The 21,086-nt window shown below is 38.0% G+C and overlaps 1 protein-coding gene across 1 annotated transcript; it reads left to right on the forward strand.

Annotated features, from left to right (window-relative positions):
* The first annotated feature begins 3,633 nt into the window (after positions 1-3,633).
* LOC113035226 (carbohydrate sulfotransferase 15-like) lies at positions 3,634-20,678 on the forward strand. The gene is made up of 8 exons (XM_026190634.1): positions 3,634-3,894; positions 14,021-14,643; positions 15,285-15,624; positions 17,318-17,461; positions 18,188-18,341; positions 18,557-18,713; positions 20,123-20,270; positions 20,381-20,678. Exons 2-8 carry the CDS (start codon positions 14,179-14,181, stop codon positions 20,569-20,571), a joined length of 1,599 nt encoding a protein of 532 aa, XP_026046419.1. The 5' UTR covers positions 3,634-3,894; positions 14,021-14,178; the 3' UTR covers positions 20,572-20,678.
* Positions 20,679-21,086: the final 408 nt, after the last annotated feature.

The following is a 21,086-nucleotide window of genomic DNA, read 5'->3' on the forward strand; positions in this document are numbered from 1 at the left end:
CTTGTGCATCTCGATGAGATGTGAATAAATCACAATCAATTTAATAGGAATTAACAGCAATTAGACTCGCCGTCTCATGCATATGGATACATTTGAAAGAGGAGGCAGTTTATTCAAATGAGACATTATCTTCATATAGCAGCGTCAGTCTCCTAGGGCAGCCTCTTGCACTTGTCAGAAATTAATTATTTTACCTCTTTAAAGTTGCAAGCGGTGGGAGTTCCAAAGATGAACATCATGGCAGCCCTCAACATTTCATTTCATCCCTCTCGGTATTTTTCTCCCTGTTTATTCCCTGCAAGAAACAGATGTCATGAAAGATGTTGAGGGAGTTGGCTCATGACAAAGAGTTAGTTTCCTTCCTCTAAAGAAGAGGAAATGTGTCAATGACTTCAGCAATTCCTATTTTGTCTGATTTACAATAGAATGAAATGATTCCTTAATCAATAGTCCCCCTACTCTGTTAAACCACGTGTACTAATAAAACCAAAGAGGGGAGTTTGAATATTGGGCTGATTGTTGTTAAGTGGTGTATTCAGGGCTCTGTGGTGACAGCTGTGGCCAGAGTAACTAGGTTTTCAGGTTGTTTCCTTTTTAAGCGCTTCCAGAGAGTTGTTTTAAATTTAGCACAAAGCTTCACCTGAGATTTAAGATTTTGTTGAACAAAGGTCATAGGTCAAGCTCACCGTAGCCTCACAAAACACACTTTTATTTTACTTTTAAATAAATAAATAAAATCTTGCACTGATTATGGTGTAATTTATAAAGTGATTTGACAGTTTGGTCCAGATACACTCAACATGTGCCACTTGTAGCTGCATATTAGACTGGTGAAGAGGGCCGGCTCTGTCCTGGTCCCTCACTCAATGCCTCTCACACTGACCATGAGACTGTGGAGTCCCTGAGCAGTGCCTTCAGCAGCAGACTGCTACATTATGGAGAACTATTACAGTACCTTCACCCCAGCAGCAGTCAGACTGTAAAATACGCACAGGATACAGGATAGATGCCTACTAAAAATACTCGAGTATATGTTTTGATTCCCACTGTATCTTTGTTACATGTCTTTTAGTGTATATAGTGCAATGTACACATTTCTCTTTATTGTTTTTATTATTGCTGCATTTAGCAGAATTATCATCTTTTGTTGTACTTTTAAAAAATTATGTATTTTCTATTTTTATGTTTTTCTAATATATCTCTCATTCACTTTTTCTTTCTGATCCTGATGTAACAAGTAAATTTCCCCAGTGTTAGATAAATAAATAAATATATCTATATCTATTTTTATGAATATAGTCATGGTGAAGATGACTATCTGAAGCTCAAACTGAGATACAGAATGGGGAAGAAAGGTGACTTATTTGACTTCGAATGTTGCATGGCTGTTGGTGAAAGATGTGCGGGTCTGAGTGTTTCAGAAACTGCCGATCTGCTGGGATTTTTCAGCACAACCATCTCTAAAGTTTACAGAGTTTGCAACTGTAAGATGCTATCGTGTCACTATGGACAAAAATCTTTGAGGAATGTTTCCAGCACCTTTTTGAATCTTTGCAATTAAGAATAAAGCCAGTTCTTAATGCAAAAGCAGGTCCAACTCAGTACTAGCAACGAGCACCTAATAAGAATGTCATATGCAGCTTCAAGTCCTCCCAGGCTGATGCCACATTTTTTCAGGCCCTTAAATTCAAGCTGGAAGTCTCCACTTTAAACTCCCGTTATTCACATACCAAAGAGTTAAATGTGTTTTGAAACACGACTAAACAGCAAAAGTTGTGTCAGTGTCCAAAATCATGGTTGGATCTAATTGTGTAGATGTATGTGTCTGGACATGGATGTAATGTAAATGACAGCCCTGTTAGAGTGCAGTTAAATAACACTTTTGGGCTTTTTGTGTAATGAGAGAACAAGTGCTTGCTTCTTAACCAGTCGTTATGTAACAACACTGACACACACAAACACGCATCATGCTAAAAAAGTAAGAAAACATATACCACGATGTGTTATTAGTAACAAACAAGATAAAAATGTGTCTCTGAGCTGGCAGCGCATTGGCACAGGTGCTCAGCTTACACACTCGTGCCTGTTCTCAGAATTGTAAAAAATGGAAAACACTTCTCCGTGAGATAAAGAGACTGTGCGATAATCACTGAAATGCCTGTGGATTTTTTTCACACAGCATCAAGAGATGGCAAAGTGTAAATTATATAAGTGGTAATTTGTATAAATATGTGTCCTGTACTCTGTAAACAAAATGATGAATACCACCATCACACATTTGTGTGCACTTGGAGTTCACTTCAGCTTCAGCAGCTTGTGTTTTTGTCATTAGGCCCACTGACTCCTACTCATACAGAATGAGTCATGACAGCTAATGAAGGGAAAAAAATCCCATTTATTTAAAAGAACATCATTTAAAGATTAGCAGCGGTGACCTTTCATGCGCACGACAGTTTTTCTGGTGATAAATGTCCCAGATATAAATATATCCTAGATATTTCACAACCCTGAAAAACCCCTGATTGCATAACTCTGTTCACAGCAACTATGAGAACAGCTTCTAAAAAGTTAGCAAAAACATTCAACAAAAGCTTGTGAATGTTGGACTTTTGAAGCTCACCTCCACTTTGTGTTCTGCATCACCATCTTTTCATCTTTGTTTCAAAGGGGTAAGCGCCCAGTAGAGATTAAATAGTAATACGCTTTATATCAAGGCTGGAGTGCTACTATGTATTCAAAGAGTCTGGCCTGTTCATGAAAGTAAAATCCCAGGGACGCAGCCAATCTAGATTAAATGGAGCATTTAGAGTAAATGCTGTATATGTTATGGAAATTTCATGTTATTGAACTCTGAGGAGTTTCTTGAGGACACTTGAGCAGTGTGAAATATTCACACTGAAATATATAATTTAGTAAAAATTAACTGGTGCCAAACACTATAGATTTTTTCCCCCTCTTTATTTATAAAGTTTAGTTTTTTTAAACCTTTAGTTAACCAGGAAAAAAACAACACTTGAGATGAAAAATCTCTTTTACAAGAGCGTCCCGGCCAAGAAGGACAGCAGTACGATCATAAGCTGCACAAATTAATAGCAGATACACGTCAGAATCCGTACACGGGTTAAATACAGGTAAAGAGTAAAAAAAACAAACAAACACACAAAACAACCAAAATTATAAACGTGATTATCAATAAAGAATGAATACCTTAGTAATATCTTGTCAAATGCCAGAAACAAAGGTATTCACGCAAAAGATTTGCAGCCTGAATTAAAAGGTCGTTTAAAATGACCGTGAATGTATTAAGTGAGAGCAGTTCCTTAAGTCTTATTTGATTAAACTCTAGCTTTTATAATTAAACCATTAGACAGATAGATAAAATCGCTGCATCCATAGTGGTCACCCTTTTAACTCACAGCTGAACTATCTTCTACTTTAAAAAAAAAATCCCCTTCTCCCCAATCGACCAGCAGGAAAACGCCAATCTATTTTAGCTGATATCCTATCGGTCATATCACTCAGCAGCACAACAGCACTTCGAAGAAGTTGAAACGCAGATAAGACTGAATCTGCTGCTGGTGTTGGAGGTGGTGTTTCCTGCTACTTGCGTGCACCTCCCCTTTCTCTTCCACCCCTTCTTCTGTGATACGCGCAGGAGAGCTCAGTTGGATGGAGACTCCAGACTTCCGCGGTTCTTCGACGAAACCGAGCCGGCGTTTGTTATAAATGAAGACATCGTTCATACCTAGGTTCATCTGCTGTGCTGTTCTCCACCCCGCCTGACGCTTAATACAAATACCCATCAAGTCGCTTTGATTACCTTAAGTGGCGGTCTCAGTGGCTCTTAAGCGGCTGCACAAGAGACTCTTGGAATAAAACCGACTCAACTCCAGCGTGAGTATCTTTATTCAGCGGGATAATCACAATAACAGGAAAAGTGACGGGAAAAGGATTTGGTCATATTGTTGCTATGATTTAAGAAGGTTCCCAAGCTGATTTATAGATTTTTAAAAAGTTTATTTTTCTTATACTGAAGCATAATTGCGTACTTTATCTAATTAATCCTTTTGATATATATGCAAGTAAACGATAGACAATATGGTCCGAAAACTTGACAGCTTCTAATAGACACCTCCTCTGTGCAGTACCCCCCATAGTCTACTGTGCTGAAGTGTAACCTTAACCTCCTAAGACCGGAATTCTTCCTTGGCATGCATTTTTAATTTCTCTGTGATATTTGGGCATATTGGGACCTGATGAATGTAAAAACAAAGAACTACCTGATATTTGTTTTACCTAATTTTTGTTTCTAAGAAAAATGAGAGCCACATATGAGATATTCGTTTAAAATTTCGACAGAACAGTTGCAGTATAATGTCCTCGTAAGTGGATATCAGGCCCTTGGAGAGCAAGATTGAGTATTTTGGTCTAAATAACCCAAAATGTGATGTCCAAATATGTGGATGCCAGGTCCTAGGAGGTTAAAAAAGATATATGCCATAAGAGCACTGCATATGCTTTCTTTAACCCCCCTCCCCCGAAATTGCTGGAATTTTGCCTTTGCAATGTTTAAAACTTACTAACCCCTTATCTCCATCACTGAACAGCTGCAGAACATCACAGTGTCATGTCTCTGGGGGTAAAAGACTTTTAGCCCAGTTTGTGATTCACCGACTGAATCACAAACTGGGCTGTGTGATAGGGTTAACATAAACTGTGTACATGCTCTTAATGTCCTTGTCTTGTAATTATTATTCAGTTTATTGTTACAAAGCAAAACCAGAAGGTTCTACGTCAACATCGGACTATCTGAGAGTTCCCCTGGCAAATTCCTTTCATTATAAGTCTTTATCTCATGTATCCAGCAAATGATGCAAAGTTAATTGTACAATGTGTTTTTGTTTGGAGAGCTCATGTTGTGTGAGATGTTTGTGCACTCCCTGTAGCTGTTTGACATTATGTCTTTTCTCTCAGTTACAGTCTATGCATGGGGTGCATAGCAGAGGCCCTGACAGGCAGGTGACCTTTGGACAAACCTGCCTCTCTGGGCTCTCTGTGCAGTGTCGGAATACCCAAAGTTGTATTTTTTTTTTGTTAATTGGAAGGACAAAGAGTTGAATCTGAAAGTGAGTGAAGGGGAATGTAGATTTAGTGTTTTTTTTGTAAAAGGTAGCACATCTCTACACCTCATTACACTGCACACACCCAAACTAAACCACATTATGGCTGCTGCACCTATCTCTGCACTCTGTATGGTCTGCTAGGAAGGAAGGTTTTAGGTTGCCCCCCTGAAGTTGTGGAACAAATTTCTAGAGCTGCTAGGATGTCAATGCCATGCTTCTTTTGGCCAGCGGTAGAAGGCTTAGGTCATGCTAGAAGTATGAGAGGGGAGAGGAAAAGCGAGCGAGCGAGCTGTACCATATCAGATTGTTTAGACTGGACTCTAGGGGTCCACTTCAAATGGAAGAAAATGATTCTGTAACAGAACATTGGGAATGTGGGAGGACTGCGTGATACTAAAGTGTTTTGGCATCTTGGTATCTCAGAGCTTCTATTTCAAGAGTTGGCTGTTTTAACCTGTCATGACAACAAGCCTCAGTAATCCAAGATTGACTTTATTATTTCAAGCATGAAAGCTGGTTTTGAACGGATGCTTTAGTGTAGTCAAACCTTTATCTGCACCTGTCACTCTCTTGGCGTTGAGTAAATTTCCTGATGGATGATGTTTTTCACTCTAATATTTTCTTTTCCATTTGTTGGTCTTTCTAGTTTGATTATCTGTTATGCGAACATCATACTTTATACAGATGTGGCAAACAGATTTACACCTGGGTGGAGTTGATTTTTTCCCTCTGTGTTTGAGTTGTTTTTTTAAAAGGGTTTTTTTTTTTTTTTGACAATTGAAGCACAATTTTAAAGCGGGTAAAATTCATCAATTTAAGTTTTACACACTGAATGAATTCTAGTGCGTTTAAGGAACACAGTAGCCAGAGTATATACTGTAATTGTTGAAATAACGTTTGTTTTAAAGTAAATTGAGACACATTAACTAATATTTCCAACATTTCCTTCTTAGTTTTATGTTAAAGTTGCATGCTTTATGATTTACCCATTAACAGCTTGGAAACAAAATGGAAATTTAATTATCCACATACTGTCTGTAGCCCTGAGTCAAGTCTGAGTCACTAGGCAAGACAAATATTTTCTGTAACATATGACAACATTATAATGTGATATTAGGCAGTGTTCCAAGTGAAGCAGACAAATAAGTGATTAGTTATTCTAAATATATAATTATTATTACTGACATTATAAACATGAATTAAAATCAAAAGAGACAGATTTACGGGTTAATGATGAGTTCAAACTTTAAAGATATTAAGTCAAGCAAGTATGTGGACAGCTGTTGGCTAAAAATCTTTCATAGAAATCAGGTTAGGTCAGTCAAGCTGCTGCATGTCTTGTATCCACACCATTTGTGTGCAAATGGGATTTGCATGGATGTTTTCATAACCAGTCAAAAATAGTTCAGTTGATAAAAGAACTTATCAAACATTGCTGACAAGTTCTTTCTTTAACTGTTTTCAGTATTAGTGTAGTGGGCAGCTGAAGGTGAAGTCGCTCAAGAAGAGACATGCCAGGTTCAAGGAGAAGACAATAACCAAACAGAGAAATGAACAGAATTTCTGTCTCTTCTCTCCACTGATAGAGCAAGCTGTGCAACAGCAGTAATATTCAATGGGAAGAATACTTCAACACAGATTTAACTGTCTGGTTATACTGTGGTTATTCTTACTTGTAAGTTATTGCACAAGTTTACTATGGAGAAACTACTGGAAAAAAGTGGGTGTGGCAGTAAGATGATCTGATGTATATATGATAAAAACCAAGGTTAGGCCTAATCAGTCAATCAAATGTCAGCAAATAAATGCATTTAGGGATGCAGATATGTCAAGTCAACCTGCTGAAGCTTGAAATCAAGCATCACAATGGGAAAGAAAAGCGATTTAAGTGATTTTGAACGTTTTGTCACCGATGCCCACTCTTATTGTGTGTGGTGGGTCTTCCCACCTCTGGAGTTTCCATGTGTGCATATGGAAGGGTGGGGATGTGTAACTCAGAACAGAGGCATATGGCACAATATAAATTACAGCAGGTGGAAATAACAATCTTCTTTCCGCTGCAGTGATTCTGAGTGAATTACAGCAATTAACTCGCGGTTAATGTTATGGAAGATTTAAAAGAAACAGCGCAGATTATCACTTTAAAACAGGAAATGCACATGAGAGTTTCCTGCGTTAAGGTTCCCTGTTTTATTGGTCCAACTATGGCCTTTGTCATAATTACTGCAACAACTTTGCCACTCGAGCAAACACAGTGGCACAAAAGGCACTGTTTTTAAAAAAAATGAGAGAACAGTCACTGGGATGATGGATCGAGCACAGTGGCAGAGTGTGAATACTCAGTGGGTCCCTCAACACACCACAATCTTGAGCCTTTTGCTTTTTAGTTCTCTTATACCCTCACTTGTTCTTTTTTGATCTATTGTACTTCCTGCAGGCTTTCTTTGCAAAGGCAAAGGGAGGATTTCACATGTGATCACTGCTGCTTCTTACAGCGTCACAGCTCACCCATGCTGACCCCAGGTCCTCAGATGTTTCCCTTCCATTTATTAAACAGTAGTGATGCAGATGTTCTCTGTTTTCTATTGATATGACATTGGTTTTAAAGTCTTACTGAAGCAAATCATATGTTGATACTATAAATTCATATGCATGCAGATGTACATAGTGGCATGTATCCACTGACCCTCTTGAGATCTGGACTCCAGATGTCAAGAATGTCTATATAAGCATATTCTTGTTTTCTAGTTACGGTTTCTTTTTGACCGTACTAGTGGGTGTGGCTTATGAGTCAGATTCCTGTAGAGACAAAATGTTGTTGTTGTTGTTGTTTTTTTTAGTGGGAAGTAAAAAGGAAAGGGAGGCTTAGTCCAGCTCTATGAAGTAGATTAAGCCTGTTTCCTGAGATATTTGCGCTCTCGGGGTGCTTTTTCCTGCTGATTTTATTTGTAATCTCACTGCGAGGGCCTCTGAAAGGAGAAAAAAAACATAGATACATGAGTACCTCCCAGAAAATAAGTATTTGTTGTTTTCTTTCCTTTAAATTGCTTTAACTTTTTGATTTCTTTTTCACCCACATTGAGAAAGTTTTATTATTACCTCCGTTTGGAATCCAATCTGTCTTTGTTTGACTTCCCCATCAACAGGGAGACTTTCTTATTTCCTTTTGTGGCATCAGGTTTTCCTTGTGCCTCCCTTTTCCTAGCGCTGGCATTCTGCCAAATCCCACTCACAGAATGCCCTGGATCACATCAGGATGTGTTTACACAGTTATAAACATTAAGACATGATTAAAACATGTTTCAGGAGAAGCGATAATGTACGTGTATACTGAGTACTTACTCTTGGAAGTCCCCTCTCTGAATAATGTTCTGGTTACAGTGCATTCACTCAAAGGTGTTTTCAGAAGTCACGTTTCATAGACTCGTCATGTGAAATGCTATACAGAGCTGTGCCACAGTTGCATAGCATAAAGCATTTTGTTCACTGGATGAACTCTGCGGAGATGCTTGTAATCACTGTGTCTAATTCCTATCGTTTTATCATGAACACTAGAGATAAAGAGAAATTAAGAGTGTAAGGCATTGAGGAAGGTTCTAATGAGCGTGCCTTTGTGTAAGCATAAAAGCAGGAAGTATGCATACTGCAAACGTGTATGTGTGCAGGGCTCATGCTCCCATGTATAAATTTAACATCTCAAGCAAGATTTTCAGTTAGCAAATCAAACAGATGCATGACGAACCACCAAATATCATAAATGCAATCAAGCTTGAGTGCACCACCTTTGACACCGCCTATGACTTTTTTTTTCTTCGATCCAAAGAACAGAGGGAACACAAATAACATATGTGGAGTAGGCCTGTTGTTTGACAGTAGACATTGTTCATATTTATCAGTGGAGTAGGTTAAATTCCAGATCTGACACACATCTGTTAAATCTGTGCCGCTGGGGCTGATTAAAAATAATGAGCTCTCGTTGTTTGTCCGTTTTACAGCCACAAGCTCTTGATAGGCTAAGCCACCACTGAACATATTGCCATTAAGAATCAGAGGACATTTTATTTTCACTGTAACACTTGTGAGTAGACTCCAGACAGACGGAAAAGGAAGAAACCATATTGACTACATGGACTGGGATGATTTACTATAGCCCCACCATAAGGTGGATTTTTTTTTTCATTTTAATTGAAATGGGTAACATAAGATTTAGTTTCACAAAACTGTGCTAACTTTGATTGTATAAGCAGAAATGTCGTGTGTAATTTGCAAGAAAAATATGTTTAACTGCAACATGTTTGACCTAATCTTTGGCATTAAAGGAAAAAAAATAAAAGAAATAAAAAAAATTAAAAAAATTAAATGCTTTTCACATGATCAGGCTCAAGAAATCCCAGAAGATTTTATGGAAGTTTCCACATTAGCTCAAGGACAATATTGACCCGAAGATGGGGTCAGAGGAATAACAGGTGTTAAAAATGGAAGAAGTTTTCTCTGTGAGTATTTGGTTATGTGTGCGTGTGTTTTAACGGTGGCACTTCCTTTCCTTAAGTCATTTCAACATGACTCCTTGTGTTTGCCATTGGCCAATAGGAACTCACTAAAAACATTACCATTAATCTTTCAGGGTCAAGGAATGTGCACTGTAAGAAAACTCACATGTACGTGTTGCAATATGTTTATTTGGTCCAAAATGTGCGATGGACTGAACATCTGCATCTCATGAAAGATGATCCTGGATCAGCCCTCTTTTCTACCAGTTAGCATGGCCAAGTATTCTAAGGAGCCACTCTTGATGATTGACTCCTTCCTGAGCAAAGAACCCTAGGATGTCCGAGCAGAAATGCAGGATCAAGTTCCTCTTCCCACGGCTGATATGTTGTAACATGTATTTTATGTTCTGCTTTTAATGGTAAAATTTTTAAGTACAGGTGCATCCTGGCAGTCTCATGTATGCACTCTAGCTTAAAACAGAGGTTATATAGTTTACAACTGCATGCAAATTCTATTTGGATTCATGAATCCAGATAGATTTATTGGCCAGAGGGTTCCATCTATATTTAGTTTATATGAGAAACAGGTTTTATGAAGTCAACCTGTTGGACATAATTTTAGCTGTATAGCTCACGTGGTAGAGGATTCTACTCTTAATCTCCGGGTTCAGGGTCTTTTCCCCATGTCGGAAAATCTTAAACAGTTCTGAACATTTAAGCCTAGTCACAGACCAAAAGAAAAATCAAATGAAGATCGCCACTGAAAAAGGTTTTTAGTCTAAGACAAGGCTTAATCCACGTCTGGGAAACTAAGCCTTAGTATTTAAGAGATGTTAAAAACCCGTTGCTTTAAGCCACGTTCACACTACACAGTATAGGCACTAAAAAGCCAGACCGAAAACGAGTGTTCGTCATTAAAATTTATAGTTTTATCCTCAGTCATGAATTATGAAATACTTCGACTAGCGTGACAGAAACTTCTTCCCTTCTCTCACAAAAATTGAAAAGCAGACTGAAAGCAGCATAAAACAGCATCTGAATTGTCATCACTATCTGATCTGTGTCTGACTTTTGCTAAATTGTCTTTCAGTTTAAAAGTTCTAAACAATAGTTGTGTGTTTGATAAAAACTCTTTCTGGTTTATTTGTATATCCGCTGTGTGTTGTCCAAAGGAGAATGGGCAGCATATGACTGCACGAGCCATAAGCTTAGCTACTCCTACTTAAACTTCCTCTTGTGTTTACTTTGTGACTTTTGCCTGAGTGGGTGAGCTAAGGTGCTACGGTGCCAGAGTCATGGGTTGAATCTGTGTTAATGAAAGGCCCTTATGGTTTCCAATTTAATGTGTAGATTCAAACCGTTTGTCTTTAGATTTCATTTAAGTTGTATGATGGAGCTTCCCTTGTGTTTGCAAGCCAGAGTCTTTTTAATAACCCTCTCGAAATTAAAATGATGAGACTCTTAATTCTAGAGGCTAGAAGTTCAACCATGTCAGTGAGTGGTGAAGAGATTTCATCCAACTTTCTGTTCATCAACATCAGGGAGTTGCTTAAAGCCACATAGGCACAAAAGGACCTGAAAAATGTAGACCCACAGAAAGAAAATAAAATCTGTTGCAGTAATCATTCTGACTTTGATATTCTTGCACAGCCATCTTAACATTTTGTATGCTTAGGACAGCAAATGCTTCTAACTCAATGATAAATGCAGGTTTTTATTTTGGTTTCTCAGGATTTTTATGGTAGGGTTTCACCTCAGTCAATCCCATGTGGTGTTTATTGCTTCCCGTCGTTGATTGATTTTGAGACCAAAGAATCTAAAACCCGTCTTTCCTGCACGTTCTCATGCTGTTTTTCTCATCTCTGCTGCTTCCGTCCTCCACTCTGTGCTTTACCCTTGACTTTCACTGTCCTCTTTATGCTCTGTCACATTTCCAAATCCCTCTCTTCTCCCACAATTTGAAATTTGCCCAACCAGACATAAATCTTTAATGGTGATAAATAGATAAATAGATGCAGAGAACAGAAAAGATCACAATTACCTGGGTTTGTAGAAATAAAACATGAAGAAACAGAAATAGGGGAATGGAATAATTTATTAATATGATTATGGATCATTAAAAAGAATGAAAAAGCTTGTATATATGTGAATATATGGCATATAGGAAATAAAGATTAGTATCACACACAGCCATGTTTACTCAGAACATGAACTGTTAATTATGATGGATATTATACCTTCTTTATCCACCGATATTTCACTAAATTATCCCTCACAACTCTAGTTGGATCAAAAATAAGTTCAGTCTCTGCAGCTGCCCACGCAGGCTTACAAATATCGACATGCATTCCTGATAAGTCTGCAAGGGATCAGGTTGGTCCCATTATGAAATCTGCAAGTCTGTGGGAATTGTTTAGGATTTTTGAAGCTCCATGTGCACATATTTATCAAACATGCTGCAGACCTTACGTGAGTACTACACAATTTATATCAGTGTTGCAGAGTGACAAGTGAAAGGCTATAAACATTAAACAGATGTGCATCTATTGCGGTAACACTGAATCGCAGTATGATTTTCAGAAAATTCCTTGATGTTAAGCTACAGAAAGAGTAAATTCTAGGTTTTACGTAATGTAACTTGATATGATCATTCGTTAGACTCTCTGGTTTTGAAAGGAGTGCAGCCATGTTTATAATCCAGGCTTCAATTAAAAATTGTTTGAGGTAATCCCAAAGGCATGAGTATAAAATCATCCTAGTGAAATGAATAAATTGACTCGCATTTGGGGTATGCCGGTACGCACACAGTCCACTTTGTTAGAACTGCTCAACTGCTTGTTACGCATTCTTATCAGCTAATCAGATGTCAACAACTCAGTGTATTTAGCACACTGGATGCCACTTAGAAAACTGAGGCTATAATTCACCCAGACTCACCAAAACTGGACAGTAAAAGTCTGAAAAAATGTTGCTTGGTCTGATGAGTTTTGATTTCCTCTGTGACATTTGGATGGAAGTCAAAATTTGGTCAACATATTAAGTGTTCAGGCTTCTGGTGGTGGTGGTGTTTTAATTGTGGGGAGCATATTTTCTTGGCAAACTATGGGGATTATTGTACCAACTGCACATTTTTTAAACACCACAGCCTACCCTGAGTATTGTTCATGACCATGTACATCGATTTATGACCACAATGTACCCATCTCATCTATGCCATGTTGCTCGCCTCAAAACAGAGCAGATTTTTTCTGTCAGACAGCAGTACCTTGTGAACACCTTATAACCCTCGTCTTCTCTTCTTTCCAAAACTGCTTGAATTTTTTCTCTAGCACAAACTGTAATGGAGTTATAGTCATTTAGTGCTTTTAAAATAGGCCCGCCAGCAGGCCCACGGGAAATAAAGGGTTAATCTGACGTCAGTAACAGACGAAATAGGTTACAGGAGAAACCTGCTCTCAAGATAATATGACAGACTTCCAGTAACTTGTTAGTGCACAATAAGTAAACGGTCATGAGCAGGTGGGACTTTCTCTTTCACTTGAAGTCATCTAATTACTGGAACTGCTTGTTTGGTTGAAGCACTGAAGCACTGACGCATAATCACGTTTCACTATAACGGATTTTGTGAACGGGTTGAGATAGCATCGCTAGCGTGGTTGCATTTTAACAGACCCTTTTCCATAGTAAGGAAAAAAGAAGTTGTATCCATTAGAACTGGTGCAGGATTTCATTCCTTGCTCTACTGGGATTTTTAAGTCAACAACAAAAGAAAAATAACTGTAACTGGCTGAGGACATGTCAGAGTAAAAAGTCTTTTAATAATGTTTTACACTTTAGTGCTGGGATTTTTTTTCAGTACGACATTCTTGAAATAATCTACTAATTTACTTTCTTATTATTCATGTGGTGGGAAAAGAAAACAGTGTGTGCACTGTTTGGCCACCTGTATCAATACCTAATGTGGTTTCCCTGTAAAAATAAGTTAATCTTGAAAATAACATTCATAGGTTAAAGAAATAAAGCTCAGAGTGGGCTTTTAGCTCGAAGAGAGTAATCGTGTGTTTTTAGTTTTGAATTACAGAGCTACCATTATTCTGACCTTGAAAATTTTCTAGAAGAGCTTGCCTTTGCATGTGCTTTATACCCCAAATCATCAAGCCGGAGATCTCCATATAGCAGACCACACACATGCAGCAGCTAACCTCAAACATTTTAGAGGTGACTCCTATTATAGAATGGAGAATAGGATGAATTTCACATACTGGTGTGTGAGAGTGACAATGACCCGTAGTGCTAAAAATGTTCACTTAGTTTGGGTGACACTCTATAACTTCAAAGGAAAGCACACTGCTGCACTTTGATTGAAAAGACATGTGTTGTGTTTTAACAACTGTTTCTGCTTTACAGGAGGCCACATTGAAGACTCAGACACATGTAGGAAAAAAGAAGACAAGCGATGACCTGCAGCTTAATTTCACTAAATTCTTATGGGTGAAACAAAGCTTTTTTTAGAGAGTAATTTCCTTGCTTCTATTTCTACATGCCTGCTGTGATTCTCGGTCACTATGTCACTATCAGACTGCAAAAATGGGAGCAACACTCCAAGGCTCCACAACCACCTTCACAGCTTGCACATTGCTGAAAACTATGCAAAACGGCCCGTCCGGACGTTTTTGGACTTCAGGGACACAAATGTGGCTGAAAATCTGGACATCAAACATGTTCCTATGCTGTTTTTCAAGAACCTACAGCGCATCTCGAAAATCAAAGTGGTTAGCTTCCTCCTGGGCTTGACGTTGACATTTTTCATTATGGCTTCTTACGTCCTAATGTGGGATAAGAAAGGACCTTTGTTCACTCCATCACCATATCAGCTCAGACCTGCAGCCATCCCGACCAGCACAACAGCAACAAGAGCTTCTTCTAAAAAGAACCCAGTAAACGTGAAAGTGCTTGTAAAGCTCATCAAACAGGAGTACACACCCAGGAAAGTGCCTGATGAGAAGGATGTCATTGCCACAGACTCTCATGTAAGTTTGCTGCAGAATTTTACAACAAGAGCTTTCACTGTAAATGCTCCAGACTATTGTCACAAACAGAGACAACATAGAAGTGATAACTGAATTTATTTTTTAAGTGTTTTTTTATTTGTTGGCAAAAATGAATTATAGGTGTCAGTTAATTTACAAGCACCTTACAGTCAACCCTGCATTAAATACCTATTTGGTGAAGCTCATAATGACAGGTGTTTGCTAAGAATGGTTTCACAAAGCATTGCTAAGGGCCTATGGACTACTTTTACTACGTGCTTTTGCAGATGTCCTGTGTTTAGCGTGTCATCATACATTTCCACATTACAGTGCGTAATTTTGCACTATTTATGCAGAGAGCATCATCAGTTGTTGCTGTTGAGATGTACAGTTATTACTACCATTACAAGTGAGTCATTAGGAGCAACAGTTAGTGGGAAGTTTGTGTCAAACATTTGGAAACACAACTGAATTTTTCCACGCGGCCATATATTCTTTACTGGCTATTAACAACTTGTAAACACTGGTGTGCAAAATATATGACATAACTGACAGATGCAGATACCGAACTATACAGAGGACAGGATTTTACAAAAACAGCATCATACAAAAATGACAGATGAGTATCTCTTCCTCTCCAGCTTTTTTCAGTGATTCCTCACCGTTTCTTGCCTGGTATCAAGAGCCCTTGCTGGTACGAGGAGTTCTCCAGTAAACCTGGCAATGACCTGTACAGGAAGAACCTCTTCACACTGCGCTCAAAGTCCTTCAAGACTGTGTGTGACCGCCTGAGGGCCAATTTCCACAAGCATTTATACCACAAAGATGGGAAGGACTTTCGTCTGCGGTGCCTGCCATACTTCTACATTATTGGTCAACCAAAGTGTGGCACGACTGACTTGTTTCACAGAATGCTACTTCATCCAGAAGTCAAATTCAACATAATGAAAGAGCCACACTGGTGGACCAGGAAACGGTTTGGTAAGTCATCAGGAAATGGATGTCATTTTGGACTTGTTTTTGTAAATCTCACAAGTTTAAGTAATACTTTAATCGATCATTATGACAGATACTTTAATGTAGATAAAGCACGAGCAGATGGTACTAAATCAACTGGTTTAAAGTGACTAAGAAGTGAAGCCTCAGTGAGAGTTTATGTGAAAAACTGACCTGGAAATAAAATGTCCACAAAGTGTCAGATTATTCCCATGGGAGGGTAGATGCCATTTATCCCGTCTGCTGCACACGCTACCCAGGCAGAAACATTTCTTCATCCAAAACTAGAATATTTCCTCTGGCTATAACTAGTCTGACACATACAACCTCACATTCTGTGCTGCATTTGAGGGCAACTCATTCAGGGGCATTTACCATTTTTCACTTCTTCTGTTCCTTATGTATAACCCAAAAATGAGTGTGCAGAGTTTTCATAGTGGTTGTGCAGATCCTTGTGTGCGTCATCTTAAAATTCCAAACTTTAGCGAGCAAAACAAGTTTAGTTTGTGCAACAACTAAACATGAGTTCATCACTTACCTGCAACATGACAAACAAGATGACACATTCATCACTGACCTTCACTGGAAGCTCAGAAAAAAATGTCAGGCTCGAAAAAGAGTTTACAAACCATAAAAAATGTTGCTGTAGCTAATGTTACATAAAAATAATAATATTCAGTAGTTTGTTTTAGTTACATCATTTTCCCCAGTAGCACTAACAGCTATATTAATGGATGGAAGAAGTGATGTCTGCTTCGGTGAGGCTGTAGTGTGCTCTGCATGGAAGAATTTTATTTAGGGAAGTCCTTTCCCCTGAACAGAGAGCACGGTGTACTGTTTACTGAATGTACAGCATGGAAAGTTACACAACTCTTAACTGCAGAAAGTAACTTCCTGAAGCTATGAGGTCACTGCGAGGTTAGAAAGGTAACCAGTGGAGACCACAGGAAGTCATGGTCACGACACATGTTCCAGCAACCGCATCCACTGTCCACATTTTACACAATCGTCCATGATTAAACAAACAAATAGTGACTTTACAAGTATGAAGAGCAGCTTTAAGGAAAATGAAAAATGGGTGATCTGTTTGCTGTGTTCACTTTACCATTTATGCTTCCTACGCTGTCTGTTTTCACCTGATTGAACTTGTGCTCATTCCCATTCTTCCAGCATTAAAAAAGTACACATTTTTTAGAGTGTTTGTATAATCTTCATCACTAAAAGTACTTTTTGAGTCTACAAATAAAAATCTTGTTAGTCTTACTGAATTAGTTGCAGTATGCAGTGATTTTGTTGTCAGTGTTTGGCTGCTTTTTCAATGAGACATGCAATTGAAGGGGAGAGTATCAATTTGATTTTTTCTTCTTCTATACAGTTAAATACATAATAAATAAAATGGAGCTTTTAAATGTTTTTAGGAAAATAATCTTGTAGTGTGTATCTGTATAAAGTCACCATTATTTGCTGATTGTATGTCATGTAAATGTAGCTAGTGTGCAAAATGGAGTCAAATTATTGCTTATTCATAAACAGAAGAAAAACAGTACTGTTTCAGAGTCCGGAGTTTGTTTGTCCTGCCAGGGTTAAAGTGTACACACTTCATTCTCTTAATTTGATTACAAAGCAGTCTAAAAAGAAATACATCATAAGTGATGTTTTGGTGTAAATGGGGTTGCAGGTTATATCCGTTTCAAAGATGGCTTCCAGGAAAGTTTTCGTGTGGAAGATTACCTGGATCTGTTTGACTTGGCAGCCCACAGCATCCAAGAAGGAATCACTGGAAATTCATCTGGACACCACCGTGCACTCCAGCTCATAACAGGTGAACACATGTGAAAGTGTTTGTGTGTGCAAGTGGTTATGATCTATTGTTAGTGTCACTGTGCATCAAATGGAAGAATGTCTTGGCTTTTTATTTCTCATTTTGTATCTTCTGAGGGGCTTTCAGCAGCCAAACAACTGTATCCTGACCATAATTCAATTGAGTTTTTTTCTCTCTCTTCTTTTTCTTTAGCGTCAGGCCATGATCATTTTCAGCAAATGGCTCTCGTCTCAGAAGCACTACAGTGCTCAAGAGAAGAGCTGGAAGGACACAATGTCGGCATTATTCATGATATATATATTTTTTGCGATGTAGAACAGATAGCTCAGTGTATTTATAAGTGTACACAGAAAGCCAAATGACTTGGGGCTCTGTCACGAGAACATTTCTTGCAGGTCATTCTGTTGCACGTTGAGATTCAAAATGGAACTGGTTTCAAACCTGGTAGTGAGAGACAGCAGGACTACCAGCATCTGTTTTAGTCACATGCATTTCCACATTTTTACATGTAAAAAGACAAAACTGTACCCTTGCAAAGCAGCTCAAGCATATGCATTTACTGTATCAGGCTGCTGTTCCCAGTTAACTAGTGAACGCAAAATCTTTTTCACAGCTTTGCTTAATAGGAATCTTCTCTATGCTATAGTTTACCCAAAGGACTGCACAACTGTATTAAATCAACTGTTGTTACCCAGAATGATACTGAGACTGTCACTGTCTTGTCAGGTGAAGCCAGTGCATCCACTATGTGGGACAACCAAGCCTGGAGCTATCTTCATGCAGACAAGGAGACAGAGCCCCCCTTCCTGGCCCAGGACTTTATCCATGCAGTCCAACCCGATGCCAAAATTATCATAATGCTCAGAGATCCAGTAGAGAGGTAGAAAGAATTTCTTACCCACATCCATCTGTGTAGACACAGACTTGAATTTCTGTAGATAAACAATTTCTAACACTTCTGATTGCTTCTATGGGACTCCCTTATGTTTTTCATTGTTGCAGAACATATTTGTTTTCAATCAAAATTTCCACTGCACAAATTGTGCAAAAATGTGCTTTCCTGCTTCCAGTTGATTTATTTCACTTTGTTGCCAGGCTCTATTCTGACTACTTGTATTTTAAGACGGCCAACAAGTCTGCAGAGGACTTTCATCAGAAGGTCATAGAGTCTGTGCAGTTGTTTCAGTCCTGTGTCTCTGAATGGTCACTGCGTTCCTGCGCCTACAACACCAGCCTCTTCAACGACATGCCAGTGAGCTAAAATGATTTTCTCATTTTTAAGAATATTAGGAGCCTTTTATAAGCATTTTCAATGATGAAACATTTGTACTTTGAGAATCCACCTGACACTGTAAATGGATGTTGCTGTGCTGAAGTGAAGCAAACAACTATCATGCAGCACTCTCTTGGGAATAAGCTGAGTTATGAGCTCTGGCAGTTGGTCATTTTTTATGATAACATACAGATGACAACACTGTTATCTTGAAAGATTTAATACAGTAAAAGCCAGTTCATCCTGAAAACACTGTGAGCCAAAGAATGTGTCTCTGATCTAACAGCAAGTTCAGAAAAACAAACTTAATCCTTTATTTACATGACTCTTCTCTTACGAAAGAGAAGATGACTAGGGTTTGTGGCACTCGATTTGACCAGTATCACAGCTACAATAGGTGATGTTGTATAGTGGCGCCCTCTGGAGGACTCAAAGTGTCTGTGCATTTAGATTAAATAATATACTGTCTTGCTTCGTGTTATTATTTAGGTTCAAGAAGAAAATTATACTAAATAATCACTATAACCGAATCCATGCATGTGGGTCACATTAGTTTACTTGCTGTTAATATCTAATTTATCCAGAAAAGGTCTTGTTGGCTTTTTCCATAGTTCATCTGTGTTTGACAACAGTTGTTATGGTTTTGAGAAATATTGAGACTTTTGATGCACTTTGCCAGATCTGTATAAAATCAAACACATTTCCATGCAACATTTCTGTGAAAGAAGGAGACATTCTTAAGAGCTCTCCGAAACAGTAGTTAATGATTAATCATCTGTTTATTAATGTAAAATACACTACTTACACATTCTAAGAGATCTATATGTCAAAATTTGGTATAAACATAGAAATCATACCGTAAAGGTATCAAACCGTATGTAATAGACTAAAATGAGCACTTTAAAGTGGTCAAGAATTTAAGATCAGTGCTTGATATACTACTACTATGTCAATAATGTAGTATATTAGTAAATCCCATGACAAAGGACAAAACCAAAAATCAGTATTTACGCTGTGTGCATTTCTTCACTTAAGCATCATAATTTTAACTGATGATTTAAACAGTTAGAAATAAAATACTTTTATCCTATAAAAAGCTCAACTGTTTTTTAAATAATGTATTTGGTGTTTTGTTTTTGTTTTTTTTGTCTTTTTTTAGATATCTACAGGAGGACCCAAATTTTGACTTAAAACTTTCAATTAATTAGTTGATAATAAGGAAAAAAAAAAAAAAAAAGCAAGAGCAGCTGTGCCCCTTTAATTTCAATGACTTTAGATCAACAGGTCATATTCAGATTTTATTTTTGGCCTTTGTAACAGCAGCTGGCTCACCACAGCAGATTTGTCATGTTGATTTGTTGTTGTTGTTTCTCACCTTTGTCCCACAGGTGAGATTAAATCTGGGGATGTACATCGTCTTCTTACTGGACTGGCTGAGTGTTTTCAGTAAGGAACAAATCCTTGTTCTTCGACTGGAGGACTATGCAGCAAACCTTAAAGAGACAATCCAAAAAGTTTTTGATTTTCTGAGTGTAGGTAAGTGTCCAAAAAGCTACAAAAACATCAGTCAGAGTGACTTTGTCTTTGTAAGTGAAATAAAATCCATTTTCACGGGTTGATTATGCATTGTTTTACTTTTCTTGTAGGTCCTCTGTCACAGCAGGTGGAGGCAGCACTGACCAAACAGCCTATGTCTAACACTCGGCGGGAGGAAGACCGGAGTCTTGGTCCTATGCTTCCGGCTACCAGGAACATCCTCAGGAATTTTCACCAGCCTTTCAACCATAAACTGGCCAGTCTGCTGGACAACAAGGCCTTTCTCTGGAATAACTCCTGAAGGAGCACAAGCACTGATAAAATTCTTGTTTGAGATATTTATTTGCTTTTGGAATATTGTGAGCCTTCGATATAAGATAACAATAAAAATAATTGAATTTGTTTTTTGATTTTTTAAATTGTGGCTTTGATGCACTGTTACAATAATAACCAATGCATTAATCTACACTGAATTTAGCTTTCTCTTCTTTTAGGCCTTAAAATGCTTTTATTGAATATCATAGGATCATGGTACTATTTTATACAGTATAAAGAAACATTACCTGTCCTAGTATTGAGTTTTCTCTTTCAAATATTGTTTGCAAAGATTAATGGAAAATAATTTACCCCTGTAACAATACAATTTATGAATAATCCTCAAATGAAATGGATGTTTATAATTATAAAGACTATTGTGTACTTTGATAGCACTGGTCTGTGCTGGTCAGAAGGTCCAGCAGGTCTGGAGAAAGTCAGGCTTGATATTTCATTACTTGAAAGTGAATCTCTTAAACCGTAAGCCCTGATAAAAATGCA

This window comes from Astatotilapia calliptera, chromosome 13 (genome assembly GCF_900246225.1).
Source record: "Astatotilapia calliptera chromosome 13, fAstCal1.2, whole genome shotgun sequence".
Lineage (NCBI taxonomy): Eukaryota > Metazoa > Chordata > Actinopteri > Cichliformes > Cichlidae > Astatotilapia > Astatotilapia calliptera.